Here is an 18,639-nt window from a genome sequence, read left to right on the forward strand (position 1 = left end):
TTTCTGGACTTTCTATGGCTTTGCAATAAATTTTAATAGCATCACGTAAATATGAAGGAAAACAGTACCCAGAAAACTTCTCTCTCTATTGACCCAGGAAATATTCTTAGCCTTCAGTTGTATGACACCAGCTTGCTTCTAAGCATATCTAAATTTTATTCAGTAAAATAAGATGTTTCAGAGACCCTCTCTCTTGAAACTCTCCTTGTTATTTCTTTTAACTAGGAGCCTGGCATCCTGGGAATCTTGGTGGCCGTTTACAAGAAACTTTGTCTTTAAAATAAAAACCATTTATTTTATTCTGAGAGGCAACAAACAGTAGCTTCAAAGAGAATTGAGTCAATGTGTGACATTTATCTTTATAGCAAACGGACATAATCTTCTCTCTCTCGCATCCCCTTTCAGAGGAACAGTGTGGCATGTGCTGGGGCGCAGGGTCACATGAAAGAAACCTCCTCCTCAAGTGTCACGTCTCTCTTGCAGGGGGGAAAGGCTACCAAGTGTGGACTCTTTAAAGGAATTAAATACACCATGACCTGGCAACAACTGAATTCTGTTCAAAAAGGAGGAATAAGGTCAGACCTAAAAGACACTTTTTTTTTCTCCCATGGTTTGGACTTCCCTTGACCTAAAGAAGGTCAAAGAAATGCTGGTGTCTAAATTACTCAATACAGGATTGGCTTTTCGAGCACATATCTCTTTGTAACTCCAGAATCCACTTTCTGTGCCCTTTTTGCAACATTTTGGGAAACAGCTTTAAAATGTAAGCCCTGCTTGAAATCAGGATGGTGTGTTGTTATTTTTAAGGATCTGTTTTGCAAATTATTATTTGTTTATTTAAATGATTAGGCAACAGACATCCTTTCTCTGCTGCAAGAAGCCAGCCTACCTATCTATTTCGAATTCAACGAAGATTTCTTTCTAAGGCAAAGGAAAAAAACAGTAAAGAGAGAGATGTTTAGAAACATGGGTGACAGCTCTCACCACATTCTCATAATACTTGCCCGGTAAAGCCAAATCACATCTGAATCTAGCCCCAGGTTGCCCTGAAACCAACAGTATAGTGTGTACAAAGGGAAGGGGGGAGCAGATGGAGAAGACCCACCTTCCCTTCCACTCTTCAGATTCAAAAATCGGTAACAGCCACCAAATCATCACTCCACGATATGAAGATAAATAACAGAATGGAAATAGTCCATCAACTTCTCCTTAACCCATTGTCTAGCTAGCATGCTGTGAAGTTAACATTCGCTTTAACTGAGAAGTACACAGAGCCACCCTTCCCCCTACTGCCAACCCACGTGGTCAGACACAGAACTGGAATTTAGGATGCGTCCACATGGACACATGGAACATCTTTTGGGGGACCATGTCAAGAGCCCTCGTGTTTGTCCTCACAGCGCTCTTTCCACATGTGTGAGCTTTACAAAATGAGTGACTCGTCAGTGGAGATGCTTCACCAACTCTGGGATGGTGCCCAGAGGCACATGGAGAGCAGGGGCCATGGGTACCAGTCAGCCAGCAGGGGGTTGCAGGGACGCAATCCAGAAAGTTCCTTTCTCCCCTCTTTCAATCTGATCATTTTGAACACTCGTCGATTAAAATAGTAAGGGTTTCGGCAGTAGAAGAAATTCAGTAAAAAGAAAAGAAAAAAACGATTGTTGATAGGTTTCCATGTAAAATTCTGCTGAGAAGCTCGTTGAGATGTTGGCATGAATTAAGTGCATTTAAACCATAAAGGGAAGATACCTTTTCCTTTGGGGATATATCCTACAACAAAACAGGCAGAAAGTCTCCTGTGCACCGGAAGTTCATGACCTCTTTAACATCTTTACATGCATCTAAGCACTTGAGTGAAAAAAAAAATTATACTTCACCGATACTGCTCGTTATACCCAAGACACTTCACAACGATCAAGCTGCTATGATTTGCCTTCAGGAGCCACAGTTTTATCAGTTACCTCTTTCCGAGTCTTCAGCCAACTAACATTGATTATTAATTTTGTATAAGCTTTTCCAAATAACTAATGTCCGGATGAATTTATAGTGTAAACACCATAAATACATTCATTCAATAACCAGATACGGAGAATATTTATAAAATTACATGTTATATACAGCCATACCTCTCTTTCTGCTGCTACCCCTAAATGAAATTTCTCTAAATGAGGAGTGATTTATTCCATTGCAAAATTACCCAGCTCCCTTTGCTCTCCTCCTGGTTTCCTAATTTTAGCCATTTCTCTCTTTACTTCACCAGATGGCAGGTAAGAACTGAGGAGTCATGAAACTCAGAATTGATAAACATTTCAGGATTTTTATGGACACTTCAGAAACTCTGGAGTGAATGGTCTGGATCATGCAGAGTCATAAAAGTTCCAGATATCCATTTTCCTAGTTCTATTCTGCTGTTTACACAAGTTTTAAAATAATTAGAATTAGCCCATATAGCCCACTCAGCAATTTAAATGGAAATTTGTCATAAGTGCATCAAATTGATGCTAGCTGCGATCGTTCAATTATTTGCCATTCTAAGCACTCTTCATCAATGTGGCTGCAAATAATCAGAAGTTGGCTAGACACACACAACGGCAGTGTTTATACTGATGAGGACACACATAGCCTACTTCCTGTTCCAATCTGACAGGATATCCTCAGGAGACATCTGAAGCTCCATACATCCATCCCAGTACCATGGATTTATCATACACACAATTTAAAAACAAACCAGTACAAGAAGTGATGCTTCCACCGTGAGAACGCAAGTGACTAAATTTCTCCCTCAGATGAGTAACTTGTGAATGTCAAGGCTCCATAAGACAAGTGACTTCTCCTTTGGAAAGACTGCCCTCACAAGAAAAACTTATGATTCAAATTTTCCACATGCACATTCCTTCAGAATCTGATTGGATTTGAATTTTTTTAAAAAAGCACTTGCAGGAAATGCTTTGATTATGTCTGAATGACAATATTCCTTAGAGTTCTTATATGACAAGAAATTACAGAAGAACAGGATAAGTGGGAAAGGCTGAAATTCCACACACACACAAAAATAATAAAAATGCTAACATAAAAGTGTATAGTGTGATAAATTAGGGCAGAGTAGTTACTGTATACAAAAGTCCATTTGTGATGGGAGGCAGCAGGAGGGTGGGCTCTCCCTTGTCCACTGTTTCAAAAGCAGCGGGGTTTTTTCTCCCCCTATATTCAGTGATGCCATGCACTCCATGACAGAGATGCTTTGATCTTCTCCCATTAAATATGTCTTGTATGGACCTAGCCTGCACTTGGTAAGAAAAAAAAAAAAAAAAGATCATTTATATGAAAGGGAGGAGTACTGTACGTCTCTTAAGATTATTCATTACCTTTCAAAAATGAAGCTATTTGTGAAGTCTTTGTGTAATACATACATGAAAGCCCACTACACTGCTTACTTAAAGTATTTTCTTGTGCTCCTGCTTTTTTATTCCTGCCTCAGATCCGATGGGGAGCCCGACGGAATAAAGCAGTGAAGAAGACATGGCAATTTACAGTAAAAAAGAAAAAAAAAAAACAAAAAACAAAAACGTACACGATGACTGAAATAAAAGATTCCATACCTGAATTGGAGGGTTTAGAAACTCTTCCCTTAGGAACTGGGAGTAACAATAATTCCAAGGACTGTGGCGGTGGAGGGGGAGGTGGTGGGGGCGGCGGCGGCGGAGGCGGCGGGGTGACCTTTTCTTGCTTCTTCTCCGAAGGCGGTGGCGGTAGAGGGTCCTCAGGCACCAGTGACGATTTCTCAGCCAGAAGACTCCCAGCAGCCCTTGCTGCTACCTCTTTCAGGAGGGCGGCCGAGGAGGTCATGGAAGCCAGGGAAAGGAAAGAGCAGGCCGGAGGTGGGTGCTCCTGACCAGGAGTCAAGCTTCTCTCGCTGACTTTCTTGGATAAGGCTGCCAAGGTGGAACTGGCAGACTGCGAGCTAAAAGGGGAGGAAAAGGACTCAAATCGCATGGTCTCCTCAGTCCTGGTGAGAGATTTGTCCTGCAGAACAGCATTGGCTGCAGCTTTCAGTTTGAGGATGGCTGAATCCGGGGACAGGCCACAGGTGGTGGTTGAGTTGGACAACCACTTACCTTGATTCCATATAAAACGGTTACTTGGAGCGTACTGGTCATTCTGTTCCTGCTTCTCAGCCAACTTCCTGGCAAGAACACTGAGCTGCTGGGCATGGTGGGACGGTGGGGAAAAGGAGAGATTCGAGCCCACGTTTACCGGGGACTCCACCCTGCCATTGGCCGTGGCTGTGGCATCGAGTTTGAGGGAACCGGCCTCCAGCAGCCGCCTCAGGTTGCTGCTCAAGGGCTTCGTGGAGCCTGGGGGGTCATCTTCACACAAAGAAGACACGCCAGGGGAGAGGTGGTCTTGACACTGCAGCGAGTCTCGCAGGACCTCACCGTCAAGTCCCACCAGCTCCAAGGTGTGACTGCTGGGGGTCGCACTTCCCAAGGAGGTGTCAGGGGAAGTGGACTGCTCCTGGATCCGGTCCTCCAGAGACAACTTATAGTTCTCCTGGACTTCTCCATAGGATGCTTCTGACGGAGTCTCTGAAGAGTTTCCATACCAGTGCTCTCCTTCACTGAGCTCTCCCTCAGCCTCTTCCAGCCTACTAACATCTGGGGGAAGTAAGAAGATCAGGTTTACTCCCCAGTGAGCACTGAGCAAGTTTGAAGACATTCAAATGGAGTTGTTGAACATGCTTCCTCTTCCCCTCCCCCCGCAACAACCACAAGAGAGACAGCAACAACCTTACTAGAATGTCAGGTGCTGAGTCAGACAGTCTTGGCATTAGCCTGAAAGAAGGTAAAATACTAAACAAGCAAAGGTAAAAACACACCCGGTTATGAAACATATTCATCTTTCTATAATTATTCCAGACAAGCTGAAATGCGGGGGGGGGGGAGAAAAATGCATCTGTAAAAAAGTAACTGCATGAAGAGACTTATTCTCAGTGGTGGGGGAAACGGAAAGAAGCTTTGCCCCTTGTTAAAAAAAAAAAAACAAACCAGCATGATATCTTTAGTGTCGCATCACAATTAGAGAGGAAGCCTGGCAGGGTGGGAAATTGTGAGGCACAAGACAGTGGGAAGCTGCCTCCCCACTTTCTGATTCCATGACCTCAGGCAAGTCGCTTAGCTGGTTTGATAGAAGATGCAACTGATTTTTTTGAAAAGTTCATCCAAAAATGTAAATAATACCTGCTGTTATATATTACAACTTCACCCAGTTGTTAGGAAGCTTAAATCATAAGAAGCATGTGACTGTGATTTGCAGACAGTCAAGTTCTATACAAAAGTCAGACCTCATTAGCAAACACTATTCACATAACTGATTCCTTAAAGTGACGACGTCTCCCATGATATACACGCTACTTCTTTGAGAGTCGTGGATTCCAATTACCAACATGCTGCCATCCTGACACAGGCAATGATTAGGGATTTGTTCCCTCATTCTACTGAGAGTCCCCTTTAATGATTTTCCATCCATTAATTTATCTATCCACCACTACCAGTCTAACTGCCCCCCAAGCACCGCTCAGTTGGGACTCCCTGCCATCCAAGAGCTCTGTCATTTTTCTACCTTTGCTCAAGATAGTCCTTCTATCAGGAATGTCTTTCTTTCCCCCAGAAAACCTGACAGTCTATTTATCCTTCAACTTCCTACCTAAAAAGTTTCTTCCTTGTGATTCTCCCTGGAACTCTCAAAATTAATCTCTCCTTCTCATTCATTCATTCACTTACTCAACAAATAATTGTGAAGTACCTGCAGCATGCCAGGCATTGTTCTAGATCATTCTAGATTGAACCGCACTGAACAAAACAAAGATCCAGCCTTCTTGAAGCTTACATCCCAGTGGAGGAAGATAGATGCCACACAAAACTTAAAAACTAGTTAAGTCATAGAGTAAGCCAGAGGGTGATAAGTGCTACGGAAAAAAATACACAGCAGGACAAGGAGGTTTGGGGGATAATGGTAGGAGGTGAGTTTCAATCTTAAATAGGGTGGTCAGAATGGGGCTTCACAGAGGCGGTGATATCTGAGCAAAGATGGAAGAAGTGAGCAGTTGTTCAGGCAGCTACCTCTGGGAGAACGTTCCAGGCAGAGGGAGGCTCTGTAAAGTCCCTGATGTGGGGACATGCCTGGTGTGTTTGTGACGCAGCAAGGAGGCCAGTGTGGGCTGAGTGGAACGAGTAAGGGTCAGAGCAGGCAGAGCAGGAGGAGAGGAAGTCAGAGAAATAATGTGAGAGAGGGAGGGAGGGGGGAGAGCGAGGGTGGCTGGGAGTGTGTGGTGAGGGAGCGAGGCTATGCAGACCCGCACAAGGCTGTAAACTGCTGAAAGGTCTTTTGCATCTGGTGAAATTGGGAACTACGGAGGGCTTTGATATGATGTGGCTTACATTTTCAAAGGACTCTTCTGGCTGCTGTGTGGGAAAGAGGCTGCAGACACAAGGGTGGGAGCAGGGAGACCAGCTATGAGGCTGGAACCCAGGTGAAGGATGACAGTGTGAAGTTCAGCTCAAGGTGATTGCCGGCAGCAAGAATCGGCCAGATTCTGTGCATCTTCTGAATGCAGAACCCACATTCCCGTGTTTTGTTTCTACTGATTACATATCACTCTCAATTACCTGTCTACTATCAGTGTATCTTCTAAAAGGTAAGCGGTGGTGTTCCTTGGAGGCAGGGATGGAGTTTTATCATCCACATGTCCCCCACTGCGCCTAGCACAATGCCTGGACCCCAGGAGAGTTCAATGAATGTTTAGGGACTGAGCCTAAAGTCCCCATTGTGCCAAGTTTTGCTACATAACATGCTGTTTCTTTTCTGAATAGAAATAGCTAGAACTAGTAATGCCTGAGCTACAAGCTAATACATTGATCTTCCCATGCTATTTAGAGAAGAAATGTCACAAATGACAAATTCTCTTTCACTAAGCTAAAGTTCTGCAACTCCTTCCTGAGATTCTTTATTAAATTATCAAGAAAATGTAAAATATCAAATGGAATTTGCTGAAAAAAGGCAGTTAAAATTGAATTCGCTCTGTTAAAAACAGTCTGGTTCCTTGTGATTTGCCACATTTCCTTCTTCCCACTCGATTTCAACATTTTTCATCTTTGCTGAAACCGGTAGGACCCTGAACTACTCATCTCCCCAATGGCTTCTCGAAGAGATGCTTTTTACCAAACACCAAGCAGTCAACATCAATTTCAACAACAGGGCTAATTTTAAGTTCCTTTGGCAAACCACCTTTCCTGATTTCAGTTTAAATATCTCATCCTTCAGAAAAATCACATGGGAACTATCTTATAAATAGTAAGAAAAGTAAAAGATTTAAAAATCACTACAGTAAGAGCAGGTGACTAGCTCCTCAAAGAGTCTCCTTCTCTGATCTTTATTGACACTCACTAAATGAACATAGGAAAGTAAAGGATTCGAAAGTAAATACTTTCAGGTTATATTTTTGTCATACGAGAGAAGCTCTAGATAGTCAAGACTGGTCTAGAACCAATGTGATAAGTGGCAGAGAACAAGGTACATAAAACCAGGGTTTTCAGAACCACAAAAAAAATCATAACCACTTGGCCAGGCTTGTCATTTTACTGAGACTACTAAACACTCTGAGGGGCTACCTGCTGGGATCAAAGACACACAGCTACCTACTGCTCATGTCTGAACCAAGAACCCAAATCTCACAACACCCAGCCAGTGCTTCTCTGCACAGCCCCACTGCCCCATCTGCCAGATGCCCTCTGAATGGCAACTTCTAGTGAACTTGGAGCAGCGGCCCTCCCACCCCCAGTAGTCATCCATCCTTCCACTGTCTGGAAACAGAAAGGAGCAAGAGAATTCTCATAGATAAGGACAGTATTCACTCCTTATCTTGAGATACACCACGAAGAGGTAAGTATCCATTATTCCCATACCCTAATCTCTCCATTCCCTCCCTGCAGCTTCTTTGTTGCAGTGGTCAAAAACTGATTCAAATGCCTCAAGAATTCAGCACATCTACTGGCAAAGCCCCAAACGCAAAGCTTAATTTCCTACCCCCTGGACAGCCTCGGTGAGCAAGAATATTCCCCCTCCGAACGTGCAGAGGTGGTGGTGAGTGCGTCAAAACACTAAAGTCGTCCATTCAGGCTCTAATCCTATCAAGCCGCGATAAGGAGATCCGAACATTCTTGAATGATACAAACAGCTGATAATCTGCATCTAGAGCAACTTTCCCAACCCTGCCAAACAGCAACCCCAAACACGCCAACGGAAGCATTTCTTAAACAGACCAGTTGACGTCCTCTAAAATACCTGGATATTTCTCAACCATCCAGTCCTCCGTTCTTTGCAGACACGGCCGAGGTAACACTCTCTTCTGAAACGCAAGAAAACTCGGGTCCGTAAAGGATATTTTTAAACTCCTAACACTCTATTAATTGCTTTTCTGAAGACGCTGCTACTACAACGAGGCTATTCAAGTAATAAATCACCAAATAATGTTAATGCATGGCCTAGGAGGAGCCAGACCAGAAACCCGAGGAGAACCACTTTTGAAATTATTCTGGCACCACCTGAGGTCAAGCGGAAAGTGGGGGAAAGCTTTCAGAGAAATGAATGCAAGGGAAGTGGAGACCTGCAGAGGCCGCCGCACAGTCGTAAGAGGCTCAAACAAGTAACGCTCTCCTTACAGCAGCCACAAGGCTTTTCTCTCCCACAAATACGAATTCTCTTCCCCCTGCTGGGCGGCTCTGTACTTCACATTCGATTTCAAGCAGGAGACGTCCTTGAAGGCTGCACTGGTCCAGTTACGGGGAGCTCCGCTTCAGCGGGGTGGGTGGGCAGGGACCCCTAGCACCTTCCGCACTAGCTTCTGAGGAAAGATGGTCTCACTGGAGAAGCTCAAAACAAAGCGTTCCTGCAATCGAGGGGATTACTTTGTTGGCCACCACAAACTTTCAGAACAAGCTGGGCTTGACTTTGGACTCTCTCTCACCATTCGAGAAGCCCCTGGGCAGCGAGACAGCTCCACGTTCCTGCCTGTCCCCAGCGCCCAGTCATGGGCCCCTGGCCGCAGAACGCCCCACACGCGGCCGCCGGCCCGGAAACCCTTCCTGCGCACACCGGCCGTGCGGTTCACAGCTTTCCCAACTCAGGCTCCGGGGGAAGCCTCTCAACGGCCAATGTAAATAACTTCCTTCTAAATACATTATTTTTAACCTCCAGAATAGGAAGCTATTTCCATTGCTAACTTTACAACAACCTATGTCTCTGACAGCCAGGTTCACACTCATTCCTGTCAATTTTACACAACAGTCTGGGTGTTTTTCACTTTAAATCATAAACTCAAAGAATTAAGAATAGAAATGGTACAATTACAGAATGAAAATATGCTGAATAAATTTTGTTTCCATGTGGTGAATATTTCTCCTTTGGGGAAAACAAAACAAAATTCCACTACCTAACACATTTATTTATAATTCGGTTCTCAAGCAGAAAATCAGTAACTCGATATCCACAACTCTCGCTGCGTTTTTGTTGTTGTTGTTTTTTTTTTTTTCCCAACTCACTTCCTCTTCGGTTTGACAGTTTTAATCAGATGCATTTAATTGGACAAATACTCAACTCAGAAGATCCTCGATCAGAAAGACAGGGAGCGAAAAGAGGGAGAAAAAAAAAACGCAAGAAACAGACACCTATTAATTTTCATGCCTTTTGGCTGAGGTTCAAGTAAGTGGAGATGGAAATCTAAAAGCCCCGTTTCTAAATCTACCCACAACCCATTCCACCAGTCGGTCCACCGTAAATCTAACCAGCAGGGTTTGAAGAGAACAAGGTTTAAATTCTTAGGACTCGCCTGGGATGGTGTTGACTCATGGTCCGTCCTCTGGCAGTCAACACCTTCTTGTGACAACAGGTGTGTTCATTGGTACCTACCAACTAACCGTCTGGCTCATTTTCACCTAAAAATCTTCCAAGTGCCCTTCCTTTCCAGCTACCACACATCGATAGCTAAGTATCTATATTTAATTTTAAGGTCACGCATCTCTATCGGTATTAACCACTTGTACCTACTTCAAATCGTACAACCAACTCTTCCATGCAATTTTATACAAAAGGGGTGTGTAAAAAAAGTGGTTTGAGGAGCTCTGTATGGAAGCTATGAGCAAAACCAATGCTAATAATTGACTTAATCTGACAAACATTTCCTGAGCATTTACTATGGTTCAGGGAGCTGTTCTCTGCGACAGGGAGCCTCAGGATGTAGCAGTCTCTTGCCCAACGGCTTGTAATCATCAGGGAGCGAGGGTTGCCCAAGCATCTGAAGCACAACGGCTGGTGCCGTCACAAAGCGACCGAGAAAGAGCTGTGTGTGCATAAATCAATTCCAATCGTGCAGATGGCTTTGGAAATGGACCTCGAAGGGATGAAGATGATTTTAACAGGTGACACTGGAAATTCACGTATTGGAGGGCTTGCTCTTCCGAATCTACCAAACAGGAAATAGTCCTGTCATGGAGTAAGCTAATATTCACGTGACATACGTTAGTGAAACTAACCTCATGAAACGGTTTTTACATTCTTAATTCTTCACACTTAAAAACTAGACCATCTATTGATTTGTTAAAGGGCAGATTTTACCAATTTTCTTACCATACCCACTCGTTTTGAAATCAGACCATTAGATTATGAATGTCTGAGGTGGGACCATGAGTTGGTCATTGCTTGCTCGATGCTCTGCCCAGAGTAGGGTATTAGGTCCCCTGTGGTTGTAGTGACTACTAGGACTGCATGAAGCAACAGGTAAGGCTCTCAGCCCCTATACCAAAGCCAGAGAGGGGCACAATGAAGCTAGCATCTGAGAGGACGTCAACGCACCATCAGGGCTCTCTCTCTTGTTGCTTCTCATCTCTTCTCAGAGCTTAACCTCCTCCTCTCAGGCCAACTTCTCCTGGAGGCCCAAAACCTGGCTGTACAGGTTCTGGATTTTTACTCTCAACCACATACTACCTAGAGAAAGGTCTTTTCCCTCGGATGAGCCTGCTGGAGGTCAGGTTCCGCTCTCTCTGGACTTAACACTGAAGCCAGAGGGTGGGCTCCACGATTGGCTTAATGTGAGTCACAGAAGAAAGAAGAGGGAGGAGGCACCAGGAAGACAAGAACGATGACCTCTGTATTGTTTAATAAAGGTTTGGCATGCTGCACATCAGGCTGTTCCGAACCAATTTGATGATTTTAAGCATAAAACATATCCTCATTTAGGCTGGTCCTACCTGCCAATTTTTAAATTGTCCCTTTGAAGCCTGAAAGCCTCAGCACATCCCCCACACGAAGAGACCTCTCGAGGATTCGGGGCTCCAAGGCCACGGTGTGAGTGAAACACACGGGTGGGCAATCGGCCCCCCAGCCTTTCACAGTTAGCGAAATATCGCAACGCCCAGGGTACCCAACCTGTCAGCAGGGCCAGGAGAAAAATTTAAGAACAGCTAGTTATTTAAAACTGCCAGGGTGGAAAAGACAACCAGACTCCTGTCACCAGTCCAGCTGGGGAAAAGGTGCCGTGAGGGCACGGGGGAAATGGGAGGAAGTCTGGAGAGGATAAGAGTCCGCAGACTGAGATAGCACCGAGAGGCCCTCTGGGTCAAGACTCACATTTTGCACACAACAGTATTTTCCAAGTATTGTTGTAAACGTCCACGAGTAAAACAAAGGTAACACAAATGAACACATCACTCCTTACCTTCAAAGGCAGTTGCCAACTGTATCTGAGCCGGTTTCAGTACCCTTACATAAAGTTGCCAGGTCTTCCAGTGACCCAGGAGCTACCCAACCTCCTCCATCAAACTGCCCATCTCTTGGGACACCTGGGTGGCTCCGTCGGTTAAGCGTCTGCTTTCGGCTCAGTTCATCATCCCGAGGTCCTGGGATCGAGTCCCGTATCGGGCTCCTTGCTTAGGGGGAGCCTGCTTCTCCCTCTGCCTGCATTCCCCCTGCTTGTGCTTGCTCTCTCTCTCTCTCTGACAAATAAATAAATAAGATCTTTAAAAAACAAAAAACAAAAACTGCCCATCTCAACACAAATGGCAACTCCTCCATCCCTATGCTTGCTTCGAGCAAAAAGCCCCCGAAGCCAGCCTTGACTCTTCCCTTTCTCTTATACCCTTCATCAAATTCGTTTGCAGATTCTGTTGGTTCTGCCTTCCATATACATTCCAAATCTTGCCACTTCTCACCATGTCTACCATTCCCACCCTGATATACAGCACTGCCATCCCTCCCCTGGACTATGGCAGTAGCCTTCCAGTTGGCCTCCTTACTTCCTATTCTTGCCCCACTCTGCTCAGCCAGCAGCCGCAGTAAGCTTTTAGAAATCTCTATCACACTCCATGACCCTCATCCTCAAAGCCTCCAAAATGGCTTCTCATGGTTCTCAGAATAACATCTAAAACCCTTATCTTGCCCTCAGGGTCCTACATAATCTGTATCCCTCTGACCTCATCTCCTACTGCTCTGCCTTGCTAATAAATAATAAATAAATAGCAAAATTTCCCCCGAATAGCCACAGGGCTGACTCCTTTACTTCCTCAGGTCTCCCCTCCAACATCACTGTTTATTAGAATAAAAGCTCCACAAGAGACAGTTTTGTTCGCTGCTGTATGCCCAGCACTTAGATTGGTATGGAACACAGAGCAGGTGCTCAGTTATTATTTGTCAAATGTATGAATGAGAAAGAAGAATGCACTTAACAATCAGAAAGGCAGCACTTGTCAGTACTGGAAATGAGAACGATTTTCAAAATTACAAATGATAATCCTATTTTTCTCATGTGAGTCAAACATGAAATAGGGAAAAGAGCGTGTTTTGCAAACTTTTCCACCAGTCTGCCTAGTGGCCAAGAAAAGAGCCCAGGGGAACGAGGGACCCAAGCTGAAGCCCCCTCCAGGAAGCCCCCAATTTCTTTTGACTCTTGGCTTAACATTTCAAGTGAATCCCACATTCTACTCTATGCTATAGCCATGCTTGTTCTTACTAAATACTACAGGGGTGTATCTTACAAACCACTGAGGAAAATTTCTTCTCTGCAGGGATGCACCACGTTTCTCCGGATTCCCACCTGCTCTGGAGAAACATGTACCCTATGTGGGGAAGCAAGGATCTATGAAAAGTATCTAGCACAGGGTCAAGAGCTCAGTAAAGGGTGGCTATCCTTGTTACTATTATTACTATCAGAAAACAGAAAGTACTAGTCCTATTGCCCCCACTTCAGAAAGAAAAGCTGAATCACAGAGGGTAACTTCCCTGGACTGCACCATGGATCTGTAAGAGACTCAGAACTGTAACTCTATTTGCTAAATTTGAATTTTGTGTCTGAATTAGAGATGGAAAAGCCTTGGAGATTTATTTTAGTCCATATGGCTAGTCTCTAGGCAGAGGCCTAGAAAGAGCCAGTGATTAGCCCATGGTCCCATGGTTGATTTACTAACATAGACAGGACTTGAGCTCAGATGTCTCACTCCAAAGGCCAGTACTTTTACTACTAAATCATGGTATAATCATCATGAAGTGAACAAGTGAATTCTAGAACCAGCCACGGAACACAGGAGCCTCCCCACAAACATCTGCTGAATGAATGAACAATCATGCATAAAGCACTAAAAATATACAGGGTGCTTTATTAAAGATGCTTTAATATTCATCAGCAAATGTTATCCTCACAATGATTTTATGTGGTAGACCATAGTCTCTTCATTTTACAGACCAGGAAACCAAGAATCCACAGGTTAATGGCTTAGCCAACATACACACTTAATGAGTGACAAAGCAAGGTTGAAACCCAAATCTTCAGGAAATCTAAGAGTACGAGTAGCTTGACAAAAAAGTAATTTTTCAGGTGACCAAAAAGTACCACAGTACCTTCAAATAATCAACATTTTAAGTTTTATTTTGATGGGATTTCAAAATATATACACCCTCAGAGATGAGTCCCTTCCTTCTAAATGTGTGCCTTTTTGTCTGTCATAGCTGTAATAACAATCACCCGGCTTATTAACAATGTGTGCAAACTAAGGATGAAAACCTAGTGTCATGCCTTGAACTGTGCCCCTGGGAAAAAATGGTGAAGTCCAACCCCAAGGACCTGTGACTGTGACCTTATTTGGAAAGATGGCCTTTGCAGATGATCAAGTTAAGATGAGGTCATTAGAGTGGACCCTAATCCCCTATGACTGGTTTCCTTATAAAAAAGGGTAATGTGGACACAGACAGACATGCACGCAGGGAAGACTGGAGTGACACTGTCACAGCCAAGGAAGAGAAAGGCCTGGAACAGATCCTTCCGGTGTCTTCCTTGTGTCTCTGCCGGCACCTTGACCTGGGACCTCTGGCTTCTAGAACAGTGAGACAATAAATTTCTGTAGCCACCCAGTTCGTGATACTTTGTTACGGCAGCCCCTGAAAACTAATATAGGTAAGCCTGAATGAAGGCCTGAAACATTTTTTTTTTTTTTCTGGATTTGCTCACCTCAGGATTCTAAACTGTAGCCTTGGTTAGTGCTGTAGTTTTTGTCCAAGCTGGTTATTAACGCGCAAAACTGACCACCCTGCTGCTCAGCGTGAAGTCCTCTAAGGCTGCAAGGACTGTGAGCAGACTGTTAAGTTATTTTTACCTACCTCTACATGTTAACCAAATTTTGTTCAAAGGAAAGATTTTGAGAAAGACATTAGGTAAGAGAAGGCTTCTGTTACTAGAGCACTTCAAAATCTCCAGACAAAAAAATACACTCATCACCACGTATGTTGTGGCAAATTAGTAAGAAAGGGATAGTTCAAAATACAGCATGAATCCACTGGCCAAAAGGCCAACCTGGAGACCAAAACACTACTGGTTAGTCCACGGATTGATTCCTTTGCTCCTTCACCCTTGCATGCACCTCCATGTTACAAAAAGCATACAGAATCTGTCCCCTCAAGCAATCAGAAGTAAATTTACCATGGCTACCATGGCGTTATCAGAAAAATTGTCTGTTAAGGCTGATAAATCGGTCGATTATCTGCTTCCTTGACTTTTATTTCCTCTTGTATAAATGTTTTCATCCCAACATTACCAATACTGTTATGTTATATAAGATGTTATAAGATGAACAATATATTACCAAACTACTGAAATCACCAGGACATTCTTAATAGATCAAAAAAAAACTTAACTACAAAAAAAGCCCTAATAACATAATAATGCACTCTGTCCTCTATGAACAGCACTCTATAGAGAGATAAATGGCTACTTATTGAAATCTTAGCTTATACATAAAATGATACATTTCTTCCTGGGCACATTTGCCAAGCATTGACATCACGTACCTTGTAATGAAACAGATTATGCTCATAATCATTCTGCCTGCCAAAGGAAAATTTCACACAGTAAGTCCTTTATTGACTAAAAATATATGTCTATACTGGAAGAAAATGGGCCTTTGGGGATGAGAGATTTACCAAAGGAGAGGACATGGAATTGCTTTTTATTTAGTGCTTAAGTACATATAAAACAAAAGCTATAGAGAAAGCAGCCCCCAACCCCCTGTCCCCACCACATTTTCACAAAAGGATATTGGGGTAATGAATTGGGAGAGAACTTTTTTTTTTATTATTAACCACACGAATCCATGACACTGATGACAAGGACAACCCTAACTCAATTAACTTTAAACACTGATTTAGGCCAACAATTTTAACCTTTTCTCTGACCAGGCTTTGTGCCACGGCTGCTATCAAGTGGTCAAATGTATTCTTATCCGTTGCCTCCTTTTATTTTCCCTGCCCACCTCCTGGCACACACACAAGAAGTGAATGATGCCAAAGACAATGAAAACAACAAATATCACAACCAACCAACAAACCGGGGCAATTCCAAGGGTCCCCTGTAGCTAGATGACCCTCACCTCAACAGCTGGGAGTCCTATGGTTTCACCCACTTAATTCCCTTTGAAGACTCCCGGGGCTGGGAGCTTTCCACGGGCATGTCCACTTGGGGTTTCACCGAGAAACCTTCCCTAGATCTTTCACTTGAAAGACCTGGCACTGCTTTCTAGCTGTCTATCCCCATGAGCCATAGTCCAACATCTATTCCTCTTCCCAACAAAGCTCAGATGCTTCCGGAAATGCATCAAGTAGTAAGGATGAGGTTAGGAAATGTGCTCTACTGATCCCTGCTTCAAACGGAGGCTCGCTGAACATTATATCCCAAACTAATGATGTATTATATGCTGGCTAATTGAATTTAAATTTAAAAAATGAAAAAAATAATTTAAAAAATAACAACAACAAAAGAAAAAAACAAACAAACAAACAAAACAGAGGCCCAACTCCAAGGTAGAGGCTCAAGACAATAAAAATCCCTCTGGCATGCATAAATATGGCCCCAAAGTGACCAGGAGGAATTCACATCACTCATACTCTTGTTCCTCTTGTTCTGAACCTTTTGGGGGGGGTCTATAAAATGCACTAATTTTGTATTTAAATGTGCACATCACTTCCTTTTCATACAACTGTAGGCAGCCCTCAGGCTGCAATGTTTCCTGCGTATTTGAAGAACTTAGTTAACTAGCCTATTTTCCACCAAAACCTGGTATTTGAAAAGAAGGATGAAAATGTGTTGGGCAATTTAAAGTTCATTTGAGGAATACAAGTTTGAAAAGCTTTTAGTTAAATACACTCAACTAAGGAGGCTTTGTTTTTAAATCTACCTTTTTTTTTTTTTAAGATTTTATTTTTATTTATTTGATAGAGAGAAACAGCGAGAGCAGGAACACAAGCAGGGGGAGCGGGAGAGGGAGAAGCAGGCTTCCTGCCGAGCAGGGAGCCCGATGCAGGGCTCGATCCCAGGACCCTGGGATCATGACCTGAGCTGAAGACAGACGCTTAACGACTGAGCCACCCAGGCACCCCAAATCTACATATTTTGAAGTTACTTAGAGAAAGCCAAATTCCTTTGGTATTTCCATGTTACTGTCAGCAGTAGTGAATACAATAAAGCAAGGTCGGCAATCTTTTTCTGAGAACGGACAGACAGCAAATATTTTAGGCTTTATAGGGCACATACGGTCTCTGTCCCATATTCTTTGTTTTTTGTTGTTGCTTATTTTTTGTCTTAATGATTGTTTTAAAAATATAAGAACAATTCTTAGCTCAAGGGGCCGCACAAAAACAGGTCAGAGTTTGACCCCCACTCGAAAGAATAGGTACTTTACTTTTTCTTTATAATAAAAGCAGAACGGTGCTTAAAACAATATTGGACATTCTGATACATGGCGACAAGCTTCATCATCATCTTAATCCAACCACCTCTCTGAGTCACTGAGCACCTCTGTGTCTCAGTTTCTTCACTATAATATGAGGGGTACGAACAGATCAGTGACTTATAAACCATACTGTCAATGAACTCGAGAACTCCAGGAAGAGCATGGTACCATGGATCCACCCCTACCTCCCACCTTAGCACACATTTAAGCAGCACAACCTGGTTTTGCTCTTATCTATATACTGGAGCTCCCCTTAAAGACAAGGGTTCCACTATTTTTTTTTTAAAGTTTTGAAAAATACTGTATTAAATGATCTCAGGAATTCTCCTGCTGTTAATTCTCTATGAATCCATTATTGGATAATCAATCCTTTTCAAGTCATTTTATTAGGAAGTGTCAGGTAGATAGGAAATTATTTTAAACCCTATGTTGAGGTATTTAAAGGCAAAGAAACAAGAACAAGAGAGCTCTTCTAAGGGTCCAACTGTACTTTTTTAGATTTGTGGAAATCCGCCAGATAGCCCTACCAGAGTGTTCCAGAGTCCCGCAGATCAGGGCTCCAGGAAAAGCAGAATGGTTTAGCAGTGGAAAGAGCTTGGAGTTCAGACTCGGAGACCTGGATTCCTGTTTGAATTTGGAACTTACCAGCTATATAACTCCTCATGTTTAATTAACAAAAACAGGAAAGCCTACTAAATGCTAACCTATAGAACGGGTGTTAGGGATACGGAGATGAACCAGATAGATGTGGAACGTTCTGCCTCCCATCACTCCATCCCTCATCTGTAAAGCAGGGTAATAACACGTATTCCCTCTCCTGTACCTCGTGGTCCTGCAGAGATGGCAAAGCATTTGTGAACTGCAAAGCACAGACAACAAACACTAAACTAGCAAACTACAGATTCTCCTCCTTTTAAGTACATAAAATAAGTGCAACTTCAAGAATTCACCAAATTAATAAAATAAGGCCATGATAGGTTTTGCAGAGCAAAACACCATTTCTAGAAGCTGAAGCTACATGACAAAACAGAAGAGGCACAAGCTTAGACCCCAGACACTCCCACTCTGCTTCCTAACAGACCCGCCCGACATCCATCCACGGCCTATTTTCTCATTTATAGAATATTATAGAATAGAGAGAAATAATCTCTCCCTATTATTTCACAGGGTTATTGCGAAGGTAAATCAGAATTATGTAAGTAAAGCACCTGGCACAGAGTTAGCACTTAGTGAATAACAGTGGCCCCTTGCCCTCCTTCCCAGGCACCTAGAAATCTCAGATGAGAGAACATTAGATTTTAAATGGTAGGGCTTGCCT

General features: G+C 43.3%; 1 protein-coding gene across 6 annotated transcripts in view; it reads right to left on the bottom strand.

Moving 5' to 3' along the window:
- ZNF827 (zinc finger protein 827) overlaps nt 1-18,639 on the bottom strand; it is a 165,361-nt gene that overhangs the window by 130,714 nt on the left and 16,008 nt on the right. For 3 of the 6 annotated variants that reach the window (XM_032412940.1, XM_032412941.1, XM_032412939.1), the window contains exon 1: nt 3,600-6,197. In XM_032412940.1, the coding sequence (XP_032268831.1) occupies nt 3,600-4,716 (1,117 nt within the window). In that variant the 5' untranslated portion in view covers nt 4,717-6,197. Of the gene's footprint in view, nt 1-3,599; nt 6,204-8,340; nt 9,247-18,639 lie in introns of those variants that run through there. The other 3 variants (XM_032412938.1, XM_032412937.1, XM_032412936.1) reach the window with 3 other exon arrangements.

Source organism: Phoca vitulina, unplaced genomic scaffold (genome assembly GCF_004348235.1).
Source record: "Phoca vitulina isolate PV1807 unplaced genomic scaffold, GSC_HSeal_1.0 scaffold14, whole genome shotgun sequence".
Taxonomy (NCBI): domain Eukaryota; kingdom Metazoa; phylum Chordata; class Mammalia; order Carnivora; family Phocidae; genus Phoca; species Phoca vitulina.